The sequence below is a fragment of the Entamoeba histolytica genome, genomic scaffold (genome assembly GCF_000208925.1).
Source record: "Entamoeba histolytica HM-1:IMSS scf_1104750519029 genomic scaffold, whole genome shotgun sequence".
Lineage (NCBI taxonomy): Eukaryota > Evosea > Mastigamoebida > Endamoebidae > Entamoeba > Entamoeba histolytica.
Window position 1 is genome coordinate 1 of NW_001914936.1, and position 12212 is coordinate 12212.

At 23.3% G+C, this 12212-nt stretch overlaps 6 protein-coding genes across 6 annotated transcripts, besides 1 other annotated feature; 1 reads left to right on the plus strand and 5 right to left on the minus strand.

The window, feature by feature from the left end:
• Positions 1 to 671: 671 nt before the first annotated feature.
• On the minus strand, positions 672 to 1505 carry EHI_180130 (uncharacterized protein; the record flags this gene model as incomplete). The annotated part of the gene is made up of 1 exon (XM_001913696.1): positions 672 to 1505. One exon carries the CDS (start codon positions 1503 to 1505, stop codon positions 672 to 674), a length of 834 nt encoding a protein of 277 aa, XP_001913731.1.
• Positions 1506 to 1947: 442 nt separating this feature from the next.
• Positions 1948 to 2781, minus strand: EHI_180140 (uncharacterized protein; the record flags this gene model as incomplete). The annotated part of the gene is made up of 1 exon (XM_648728.2): positions 1948 to 2781. The coding sequence occupies one exon, from the start codon at positions 2779 to 2781 to the stop codon at positions 1948 to 1950; it is 834 nt and encodes a 277-aa protein (XP_653820.2).
• A 1261-nt stretch (positions 2782 to 4042) lies between these two features.
• Positions 4043 to 7657, minus strand: EHI_180150 (protein tyrosine kinase domain-containing protein; the record flags this gene model as incomplete). Its single annotated transcript, XM_645052.2, has 1 exon — positions 4043 to 7657. One exon carries the CDS (start codon positions 7655 to 7657, stop codon positions 4043 to 4045), a length of 3615 nt encoding a protein of 1204 aa, XP_650144.2.
• A 681-nt stretch (positions 7658 to 8338) lies between these two features.
• On the plus strand, positions 8339 to 9151 carry EHI_180160 (FK506-binding protein, putative; the record flags this gene model as incomplete). The annotated part of the gene is made up of 2 exons (XM_648730.1): positions 8339 to 8405; positions 8460 to 9151. 2 exons carry the CDS (start codon positions 8339 to 8341, stop codon positions 9149 to 9151), a joined length of 759 nt encoding a protein of 252 aa, XP_653822.1.
• A 25-nt stretch (positions 9152 to 9176) lies between these two features.
• EHI_180170 (cysteine protease, putative) lies at positions 9177 to 10130 on the minus strand (the record flags this gene model as incomplete). The annotated part of the gene is made up of 1 exon (XM_648731.1): positions 9177 to 10130. One exon carries the CDS (start codon positions 10128 to 10130, stop codon positions 9177 to 9179), a length of 954 nt encoding a protein of 317 aa, XP_653823.1.
• A 191-nt stretch (positions 10131 to 10321) lies between these two features.
• Positions 10322 to 10434: a repeat region.
• An 84-nt stretch (positions 10435 to 10518) lies between these two features.
• Positions 10519 to 12003, minus strand: EHI_180180 (uncharacterized protein; the record flags this gene model as incomplete). The annotated part of the gene is made up of 1 exon (XM_648732.2): positions 10519 to 12003. The coding sequence occupies one exon, from the start codon at positions 12001 to 12003 to the stop codon at positions 10519 to 10521; it is 1485 nt and encodes a 494-aa protein (XP_653824.2).
• Between the last annotated feature and the right edge of the window lie 209 nt (positions 12004 to 12212).

Sequence of the window (12212 nt, forward strand, 5' to 3'; positions counted from 1 at the left end):
TGAATGGTGTTGTATTATAATTATATTAAGTTAAATTATTGAATAATAAATTATTAATTCTTTATAACAAATATGTCATTTCACCCATTTGAGTATTATTTAAGTATTATTATAATTTGTTTAGTGTTTGAAATAATTCTCTAGTTTGTTGTTTATTCATCAAAATTCAGTTTTATTGAAAAATCTTTAAAATTGTTGTTTTGTAATTTAACATAACACACGAAATAAATATTGAAATATATGTTTGAATATTTTCATTTGATTAAGTCATTAATTAGAATGAATGTATAAATACAATAAATTGAATATGAATTGATAATCATTATATTGAATGGTAAAAACAAATAACCATGAATTTCAAAAAGGGTTAAAAAGAAAATGATATTATGAATTAATAACATAAATAATGAATAAACAATATAATCCAATGATGATAAAAATATACAAATAGTACATTGAATAAATCATTGAAATATTATACAATTAAAATGATATAACAAAGATGTTTTATGAAAATATTATTATTTTAATCATTTTATTTATTGTTATTAAATTAAAAATAATAACCATTAGTTATTTTATTTCAATTATTATCTTATTTAATTTTCATAACTTTTAATTCAGTTATTTCTTCTTGATATTCATTGTTGCTATTTCTACTTAATAACATATCATTCACATTCTACTTCATTAAATATGTTATGAATATCACCAACAATGTTGAATCTGTTATTAAAAAATTGTACTGAATCTCCAATACTATTAGTGACTGTTATCAACAATTCATCATTCTCATTATTCCCAAATACAATTTCAATATCATTTGCTCTTTTACTTACTTTTGGAATATATTCTTTCATTCCATTTCTTCTTATAAGGAATAAAGCAGACTCATAACAAACATAAGTCTGTTCATTAAGTGATTTAACAGAATGAAAGAATATACCAAATACATTTGCTTGTTTAGTAACACAAAATATACCAAAATCTTCCTGTCCAAAAAGTTGTTCGTATGTATTTCTTGTTGAATTTTCTATATTACAATATTTGAGATGTGGAAATTTTATACGATAACCTTTTAGAGTATCTAAGAACAATTCAACCACTTTACCACAAAATACATCAACAAACCTTTCATTTGTTTTTGCAACTAAAATACAATCTTTTCTTTTTTCTTTTTTCTTTGTCATTCCATCAGTGTTTGCATTGTAACTAATAGTTAATTCATTTAACTCTTTACAATGTTCTAAATAACTTTCTTTTATTTTGCAAGTCTCACTTTGTGAAATACCTTTTGGATAACAAAGAAGTTGAACCTCTTCTTTGATTTTATTTTGAATTTCTCTTCTTTTGTTTTCAATTTCTGTTATTGTTTGAGTATTTTCTTCAATATGAATATCAGGTACTACAGATATATCTCTTGGTATTTCATCATTTTGTTCTGGAAGATGTTCTGGTTGAGGATTATCAAAGCCAACAAGAAATGATGAAGATGAGTCTGCCATAGTTAATAATTCACAACTGAATATTAAGATATTAATAATGAATAGTGACGTCACTACTTTTTTAAATGACGCTTATATTTATTTGGTTAATTTTTATTTGTGGAAAATGTTATGTTATTTGATTTTAAAAAAAAGAAAAATGCTGAAAATAAGAAATAATTATTTTATTTTATTTTAATCACTGAAATATTATTTCATCTTCTTTTATTTTAAGAATGATGATAAATAATTAATTAAATGAAAATATTGAGAATAATATCATTTGTTTGTTATTTTATTTCATTTTATATTTACAGTATTTTTCTATTGAATAGAACCACTTCTCTTGTTAAATCATAAAAACAACATTATTATTCATCGTTAATTTCATTCAATTGAATCTAATTGGTGTCTCTTCATAATATAACAGTTTTGCAAAGGATTACTTAATGAATAAAATAAATTAGAAAATGGTAAAAATAATCATGAACGAAAGAAGAATGAAAATATTTGTGGTAGAGTCAAGGTTATTAAGATTAGTGTTATTGTTATCAGACTTATCAGAATTATTTATTGGTTTATTCTCTTTTTCTTTCTTTTCTTGTTCTTCTTTCTCTTTTTGCTTTTGTTTTTCTTGTTCTTCTGTATTTTCATTTTTTTTATTTGCACTCTCAGTGTCTGGATTTTTGACTTTGTCATTTTGTGCTTCAGGACTTGTTCCATCTTTATTGTTTGTACCAACCTTACTATCTTTTTTCTCTGATGTTGTTCCTTTACTCTGGTTTGTACTTGCCTTATCTTGTTTTTGATCTGATTCACTTTCTTCTTGAGTTTTTTTCTTATCTTTTTCAGTTTCATCCTCATATTCATTAAGTTCTTGTTGTTGAGTTTGATTTTCTTGATTATTTTCTTTCAGACTTTCTTTCTTTTCTGAGCTTTTACTTCCTTTTTCAGGAATTTCTTCTTTCTTAGATACTTCTTGTTGCTGTTTTGGTTTTTCTTCGTTTTTCTTCCCTGAGCTTTCTTCAGTTGCTCCTTGATTTCCTTCACTTACTTTTCCACTCTGTTGTCCTTTATCTGTTTTACCCAGACTCGTTGATGCTGATTCTTCTTTAGTTATACTTTCTCCAGTCACATAAGTTTCTTCCTTTAAATGTATGTTATATCTAGTGTACATTCTTTCGTTAATATTATTTGTGTGTATTTGAGTATATACAACTTCTTTGTTTATTTCTTCTTTACTGGTAATAGAATCTGTTGCACTAGTAAATATAATAAACAATATAAATATAATCATTGAATAAAAATTCAATTTCAGTTCTTCTCTTAAATATATTCATTTCTATATTTTCATTTATTCGATTTATTTTCAATTCATAATTCAAATCATTACTATTATATAAATATACTTTGTTCATATTTATATTCAATATTATTAAATTTCGTTTATTTTGTTATTATTTCTGTAACGTCAATAAGTGGAGTGTGTTTTCAATAACCTTTTTCTTGTTTTCTTTCTTAAATAAAATAATTTGATTAAATACAAATATTGTTGTAATTAGTTATTAATTAAACTCTATCACAAACAAACTATTATTTATTATCAAATATGTTGAATTGTTATTAAAGTGCAACTATAACAAAACATGATTAAATTAAATATTTATTTTTGTTTATATTACAAATTATATTATATATTGTATTTTTTAACTTGATATTAAACTCTATTAACTTGTTGACATGAATCATTAAACTTTGTTATTTGATATTTCTTTATATTATTTTATTGTTTTAATTCAACTAAATACTAAATAAAATATTTCAATATTTCTTAATCACCTTGTTTTATTATTAAATATAAATTTATCTTACATATAATTTACTAATAATTCGAAATATTAAAATAATATTATTCATATTTAAATAATGAATTATTCAGTTACAATAATTTCTTTCAAATAGAGAATATTGAATGTGTTGTATATTTTATTATTTTAAATTTATGATAATTATTTTATTTATTTTCATATTAGTTACAGAAATATTTAATAATAATTATAGTTTATAAATTGATAATTAAAGTACTAATAAATATGTAAGTTTTTGTATTACTTGTATTATAACCGACATGGTTAAAATTATTATGGTCAATAATTATCATCTATCATTCTTTCACTTATTTTTATTTTCTTTTATTTAATGAAGAATGAATATAATAAATATTTTATATAACTCTTTATATTTTATGTTTCATTATTCTTATTAGATTAATGTTAATATTATCTTTAATTATTCAATTAATATTAAAATGGTTATTTATTGATAGTTTTATTATTTATAAATAAAAAGTATTACCTTGTAACAGATAAACGAAATAATTGGTTAGTATTCACCTCAATAATAAAATGAGTTTATATTATAAATTACTTTCATAAAAATTATTATAACCTTCAGACAAGAAATAAATTATTATGTATTCTGTACTTTTGCTATTATTTTGTTATGAATATTTTTATAAAAGAAAGAAGAAAAATAATTAGACTTAAAATGGATTTGAATCAAAATGATATTACTTGAGATGAAGTTGACGTACCAATGCTTTCTTCATTTTCTTTACTATCTTCCATATTATGTGTTGTACTACTTGAACTAGTATTTATACTATACCTTTTTTCAGAAGACGAAAACTCTTGAGACTTAGTTTCAGTCCTTGTTGAACCAGAATGACCTTTAGTAGAATTTGATTTATCAGTCATTCTTCTTAATATACCATCTAAAACTGTTCCTAATTCTTTAAATGTAGGTCTTTCTGATGGATTGTGTTTCCAAGATTGTTCAATAAGAGTCTTAAAAATGCAATCTTCAGCAACATCAAGTCTTTTTCCTGCTCCTACAAATCTTAATATTGATTCTGAATCAGGGAATTTCATTGGATCATATGGATCTCTTCCTAACCAAATTTCTAACATACAAATAGCAAATGAATATACATCTGATTTTAATGTCATTTGATCTTTTCTACTAATTTCTGGTGCCATATATACAGGTGTACCAATATTTTGTAATTCTATTTTTCCAGATGATTCAATAAATGAACGAGAAGTACCAAAATCAGTAACTTTAGCAGTAATAGGATCATGTGGATTTTTAGAATAAACCAAAACATTATCAGTTTTTAAATCACGATGAAGAATATCATTTTGATGTAAATATTCCATACCACGTGCTATATCTTGACAGAATCTAACTTTTAATAAGTCTGTTAGTGGATTTGTTTTCATGAATTTTCTTAATGATCCTAATGGACAAAATTCGGTTACAAGACATAATGTATCAGGTGTAGTAACGCTTCCAATGAAATTTACAATATATGGACAACGAATACGTTCCATCATTTCTGCTTCTTGACTGAAATTAGGTAATAATTCAGCTAATCCAACTAAATCAGTTTTCATTACTTTAACTGCAACATCAACTCTTCTCCATTCAGCACGATAAACAATACCAAATGTACCACCACCAATAGGTGGATGTTGTAAATGAATTTCTTCATAATCTAATTTAGTAGAAAGAGCAGATTCAACTTGAAGATTTAAATAAACATGGAATTTAGATACTTTAGATTTTACATTTTTATTTTTTGGATTAGATTTATCATTTTCATTTGATTTACTACTTGTAGCTTTAGAAGAAGAATTAGTACTTTTTTGAGGCTGAGAATTTGAGGCACCATTTGTGCTTGATGAATGAGAACGATTATCCATTTCACTGTTTTGACTTGATTGAGAGTTTTGAGCAATTAAATCAGGATTTTCTTTTTTAATATCTTTTAAAATATTTCCAAGTTGACCATATCTTAAAGTAATTGGTATTTTTTCATTTAATAATGTAGTACATTTAGCCATAAAAGTAATATTTAATTCAGCAAAATCACCTGGTCTAATTGTACCAGTAAATGGTTTACACATAATTTCATATTTAGTATAATCACCAGAATGGAATGTAAAATGCATTGGATATTTCCAATTATTAGTTAAAATAATTGTTGTGTCAATAGGCTCATTAATTTCAGGTCTTATATCACCAAAATCAATTGTATTAGAGGAGAATGAAAAATAAGGATTTTGTTGTTTTAAATCAATATATTGAGAGTTTGTTTTATCAAATGGAATGATTGTATTTTCAAAGATGATAAGTTTTTCATCATTAATTTCTTGTTTAATTTGTTTAATAAGATGGTAATAAATAAATAATATTAATAATAATAATAAAATATAAAATATTATATATATTATACTTCCTATTCCCCAAAATAAAAAATTTGTTATTCCTTTGGACATTGAACTACAATCTGCTTTATTTTGTGAATACCATCCTGGCTGACATTCACATTCAATACATCCATCTCCTCCATCACATTCTTCTCCTTCATCCCATTTTCTATTTCCACATGTTGATAACATACAACCATTTCTTGCTTTTGCATATTTCTTTGTTCCATTTACACATACACAATGATCACATCCATATCCTCCATCACATTCTTCAAATTCATCAACTTTTCCATTATCACATGTTGAAACTGCACACTTAAGAATTCCATTAATACTTTTTGGTTCAAATCCATACAGACAATTACAATTAATTGAACATTTACTATCACTATATCCTTCAATAGATAAATCACATTCTTCTCCTTCATCTAATTTTCCATTCCCACATAATGAACATGTTTCATCTTTAAGAACATATCCATCATTACATTCACATTTACCAGTATGAGAAGAACATAATCCATTATTACCACAATTATTAGTACAAACAGTATTTATATCAACTTTGACTTGAGCTGAATATTCTTCATTTACTCCAACAAACAAAAAATACAAATATCCTGTTTGTAATGAAACTACCATCCTGGCTAATTTTGAATTTTCTCCACACCCATCTGTCCTTGAACGAATGCATTTAGTTTTTGTATCATCATCACAATTAATCATTGAGATATCTTCTGAATTTTCATTTAATCCATAATCACTTAATTTAACAGCTAAAAGGTCAAGACTTATATCATATTCTGATGGTGAATTACATGTAGAAATTTGTATATTTTGATCTGCTCCAATTAACTTAAACCAAAGTCCTTTCACAATATCTTTAGAACAAATAGAACGTGAATTAATAGTATATTCTAAATTAAATGTACTTGAATAATTAGAACTAGACAATACATTCCAGTCAATATTATAATAACTTGAAGAACATGCATGAGTAATTTTATTAACATATAATTTAAACTCTGGAATTTGAAATGAAGCAAATTTTGAATGAATAAAGAGATATTGAGTTGAACCAGTTTCTAATAAAGTAACAATTCTAGGAGAATTTACATATTTAGAATGTCCACCATTTTTATAAAGACAAATTAATGAAGAAGAATATCCCAAATTTTCTTGACAATCTTGTTCTATAACCATTGCAAGTTTAGTTCCTATTTCTTGTTTTTGAATTCTTGCAAGTTCAAGTTCCTGATGAGAATATCTTTTATCTACTTCAATAGAAACAAAAGTATTTATCGTTGATGTAAGTTTAAACCAAACACCATATGTATATGGTTTAATTGGATCAACGTATTGTGAACATCTATTTAATTGAAGTCCAACAAGATTAGAAACATCAGGAATAGAAATTAAACCACCATTTTTTATTGCTTCTTCTCCTATTTGAATATTAAAAACATTTTCTTCTCCTTTTTCTTTAAAATATTTCCCTATTATATTACTAAACATTCCACATGTTTGTACTTCATCTTCTTTTATTGGTTTGCATCTTCCTTCTCCAAACCACATATATCCTGATTGACACCCTTGACAATCACTTGTATATCCTTTAGAAATATTACATCGTTCGCATATATCTGGAAGAATACATCCTGAAGAACATGCATCTCCATACATACATTGCATTTGACAATTTCCATTTCCATCGGCAATATATCCAGTATCACAAAGACATTGTGATGTACATCCAATAGACCCATCACATTGTTCATAATATTGATTCCACACACTATCTCCACAAACGGGTATTTGGTTGTAAACTTCTTCAGTAATTCCTCCATATACAAAACAAATCAAAAGAAGGAATAAGATTAGTCTATTATTTATAACCATAAAATAATTAAATAAGATGAAATTATCTAATTTCATGAAATAATAAAAAAAAAACAAACGACGTTCATTTAATATTTACGTCATCTCTCTAACAAATAAATTATTCTCTCTGTAATAACTCTTTCTTTCGGCTTTTCATTTCTCGCAATATAATAAAAAATTTTCAAAAGTTGATGTATTTTTAAAATTCAAAACAAAAAAAATAAAAAAAAAAGTGAAAAATTATATTAATACTATTTGATATGACTCTTTATTATATTTTTATTAATTCAAATTCATTCCTCTTTTTTTTTCTTTTTAATTGGTTAGTTTTTCTTATGTTTCTTTCTTTTAAAAAATACTATTATTAGTATCAATTAATTTAATAAATTCAAAAAATGAACGTAAATGAAAAATAGACGTGGTTGATAATAATAATCATAATCATAAAAACAAATTATTAGAATTAAATATTTGATATGAATTTAAAAAGAGAAAAAAAGAATATAACAAATATCAAAAACAAAAATTTATTATAATCAAGTGTGTTATTCATTAATTAAATTTGAAATAGAAATTTATATTTATTAGATAAAAACTTAAAATGAAATTATTTAAAAAGAAAAAAAATAATGAATAAATAGAACTAATTAATAAGAAACACAAAACTAAAAATTAAAAAAAGATTTAAACAAAGAATAAATGATGGAAATACAATGTATTGAAGAAAGTAAAGGACAAATAATTAGTGAAGGAATGGAAATCAAAAGTTTGTTTAAGGTTATTAAAGAAAGAAAAAAGAAATACTAAAAATGAAAAATAGTACATTATAGTATTCAAAGTAGTTTAACAAAAGAAGAAAATGAAGTTCAATTTGTTATTGGAGAAGGAAGTATATTACCATTTATTGAAAAATTTGTAATTAATAAAAGAATTGGAGAAAAATATCAAATAATAACAAAAGGGAAAGAAATATTTGGAGAAGAAGGATTTGGAGAAAGAATTAAAAGTGAAGAAGAAGTGAAGGTAATAATTAAAATACTAGAAGGAAAAGAAATTAAAAAACCAAAAGAATTTGAAGAAAGTATAAAAGAAATAATAAAAACAAAAGAAAAAGGAAAAGAAAAGATTAATAAAAAAGAATATAAAGAAGCGATAGAATTATATCAAGAATGTGCAGCTGAATTACATAATTTAATAGATAATATAAATTATCAAAAATATAATGAAGAAATTAAAAAACAACTTTCATTAATTCATTCAAATATGGCATTATGTTGGTTGAAATTAGAAAATTGGAATGAAACAAAACAACAATCAGAAGAAGTACTTAAATTTGATCCAACTAATGTTAAAGCATTATATAGAATTGGTGTTGTTTTAAATAAAAAAGAACAATATTCATTAGCTTTAAATTATCTTAAAAAAGCAATGACATTAGCAGAACAAGATGGATTAATAAGAAAAGAATACAATTTTGCTGCAAATAATATTAATAAAACAACAAAAAAATAATAAAGAATTTAAAAAAAAAACTAATTTAATAAAGTGTTATACTTTCTACATATGTTCCATATGAATAAATTCCACATACATTTTTATTTCTTTTTAAATATAAATATCCATTTGATCCCCATGAAGATCCCCAACAATTTTTTAATATCCAATATGGTATTCCATTTATTGTTTTACCATATCCAATTAATAATAACCCAATTCTTGGTGATGATTGACTACATTCTTCTATATTTTCAAATATTCCTTCTCCATCATAATATGGCATTGTTGGTGGCATATCAATATTAACAATTATTGGTGTATTTTTAATCACTTCTATTAGTTCGTCATCATTAAAGACACTTAAATATCTTCTTTTATTTACTTTACCAAAAATTCGAGTTGAATTATATTGGCAAATTCCTTTTTCTGAAGTTTCTGGATAATCTTCTTCTTTCATAAATCCAAACCTTTGTAAATAAATAAAACATGGATTTGTTTTACTTAATTTTTTGCCAAAAAAGTCATCTTGACAATCAATTAATTGTTGCACTGACAATTTTAATGTTTCATTTGTATAAATTCCTTCTTTCTTTAAAAGTATTGCTGCTTCAATACCATCAATTGTTGCTTCAAAATATCTTGTTCCACTTGATTTAATTGGAGTTATAATTCCTGAATTTCTCCAATCAAATTCATCTATTAATTCAACTGTTTTTTTATTTGTTTTTAATCTTTTTGGACGTAATTGTGGTAATGAAAATGTTTCTGAATTAATCATTTGTTCAATTTCTTCTTCAGTAAAAATTGCAAAAGGAGAATCAGTTGAAATACTTAAATATCCTTTATTTTGAAGACGTTCTATCTTTTTTGTTGTTTCTTCAAAAATAGATTTTCTTAATTCAAATTCAATATTCATTTTATTATATTGATATTTTTTAATCCAATCATCAAATGTAAAAGCAAATGAAAGAGTAAATAATAAAATAAACAACATATTTAAGTATTATTTTATTAGTTTTTATTTTATTAGTTTTTATTTTATTTGAAACCCCCAAAAAAAGGTCAATAAATAAGTTAGATTGATTAGATATTTTATCAACAATTTTTCATAATATTGAAGAAATAAAATATTTCAGTTTCTTTCAATATCTTTTATTTCTATTATTAAATTAATTTTTTATTTCTAAACAAAAAAAAATGTCAATTATTAGATATATCCACAATTGGATTTTCTTCATATTGAGAAGTGTTTATTTCATTTTCTTCAATATGCTTTATTTGTGTCATAAATCTCATTTAATTTATTTTTTATTTCTAAACAAGAAAAGAATCAAAAAAAAAAGAAACATTATATTTAAAATAAATTGAAAGAACTAATTTATTTATTTAGAAGAAGTAAACCAAGGAATCACTAATTCAATAAGAGAAGGAATTTTTGAAGTAAAAAATAAATATTGAATTGGTTTTGTTGTTATATTCTTAAATTCAGGAGTATCCATAATAGAACGAAGAATATCAGCATTAGCTCTACTCATATGAGCAAAAGAAAAATGAGTAATACGATCATTAATTGGAGGTAAAATAAAAGGGTCAATTTTATTTTGAATTAAAGAAACAATTTGTTGAGGTTTTGAATTTAAAAATTGTTGAAAAGAAGATTGAATAGTTTCTTCAGACATTCCCCAAATAGTATATAAAGCATTAAAACAAAACATACTTTTAGTAGAAATATTTTTAATAATAATTTCTTGTAATACTTTAGAATTAATTAATTTCATTGGAGAAATTAAATCAAATAATGGAGATGAAATATAAATTGGTTTAATATTATTCTTCTCAAAAATATTTTGATCAATAAAATGAGAATTAAATGGATGAAGAAAAACAAAAGCTTCTTTATGTTGTTTTAATTGAAGTTTTTCACGAGTTTGATTTACTTTTTTAATAAATTGTTCATTAAACCATTTCCAAAGAAATTGTTTAGTAAATTGAAAATCATCACCAATTTCAAAACAGTTATTAGGATAAATCAATGATAATTGTTCTGAAGTAAATTTATCACAACAAGTAATAGTTTGAATTATTTCTCCTCTTGCATTAATACAACCAATAATACAATCATCAAAACTATCACGTGTTCTTTGAACAGGATCAGATGTTTGTGAATAAGTAAATATTTCTGTTTCATTAAGAGATAATGAATTATATTCAATTCCTATTTGATCAATACAATAAATAAGTTCTAAAAATGGTTGAATTTGTAATATATTAAAAATTGAATAATCAAATAATTGAATTGTTTTTTCACATTCTTCTTTCCAAGATTTATCATATTTTAATTTAATTAATTTAACTCTTTGAAGAGTAATTCCATGTTCTTTAAGATCTTTAATAATACTTGATTTTTCAACACCATTTTGTTTTGCAAGTGAATTAACAATATTTCCTCCAATATGATTTCCTTTTGATTTATTTAACATAAATTCTTCAACACCATTTTTAATTTGAATAGAATAATGTGATTTTCTATTCTTTTTTGATGTTTCACTTAGTCTTGATTTTTTTTCAATTTTTTGTTTATTAATAAGTTCTTTCTGTGGTGTTTGTTGTTGTGTTACTTTACTTAAATGTTTTTTTCTTTCATTTGGTTTTTTAAACATTTTTTTAATTTCAGGATATTCTGATTTATTAAAAAATGCAATACTCCAATGTTTAATATCATTTTTAGATTCATTACATCTATCAAAAAATGATTGAACATTCATACGTAAAAAATTAAGTGAAGAGTTAAATATATTAACAGGAAAATGAGAAATCCATTCATTTGCTAATAAATTTAAAGGATGACGAAGATTAAAACCTTCCATAGGAGAAACGATAACTTTAATTTTATTTTCTTTAAGATCATTTAAAACAGGTTTAATATCATTATAATAAAATGTATTAATAACAAAAGCACAAAATCCTTCATAATTGTTTTGTTTTCTAAGTTGATGAATATGAGGAATAAATATTTTTTTTATCCATTCTATTATATCATTTCCATTAAATATTCCTTTTTCTGTTTTAACAAAAA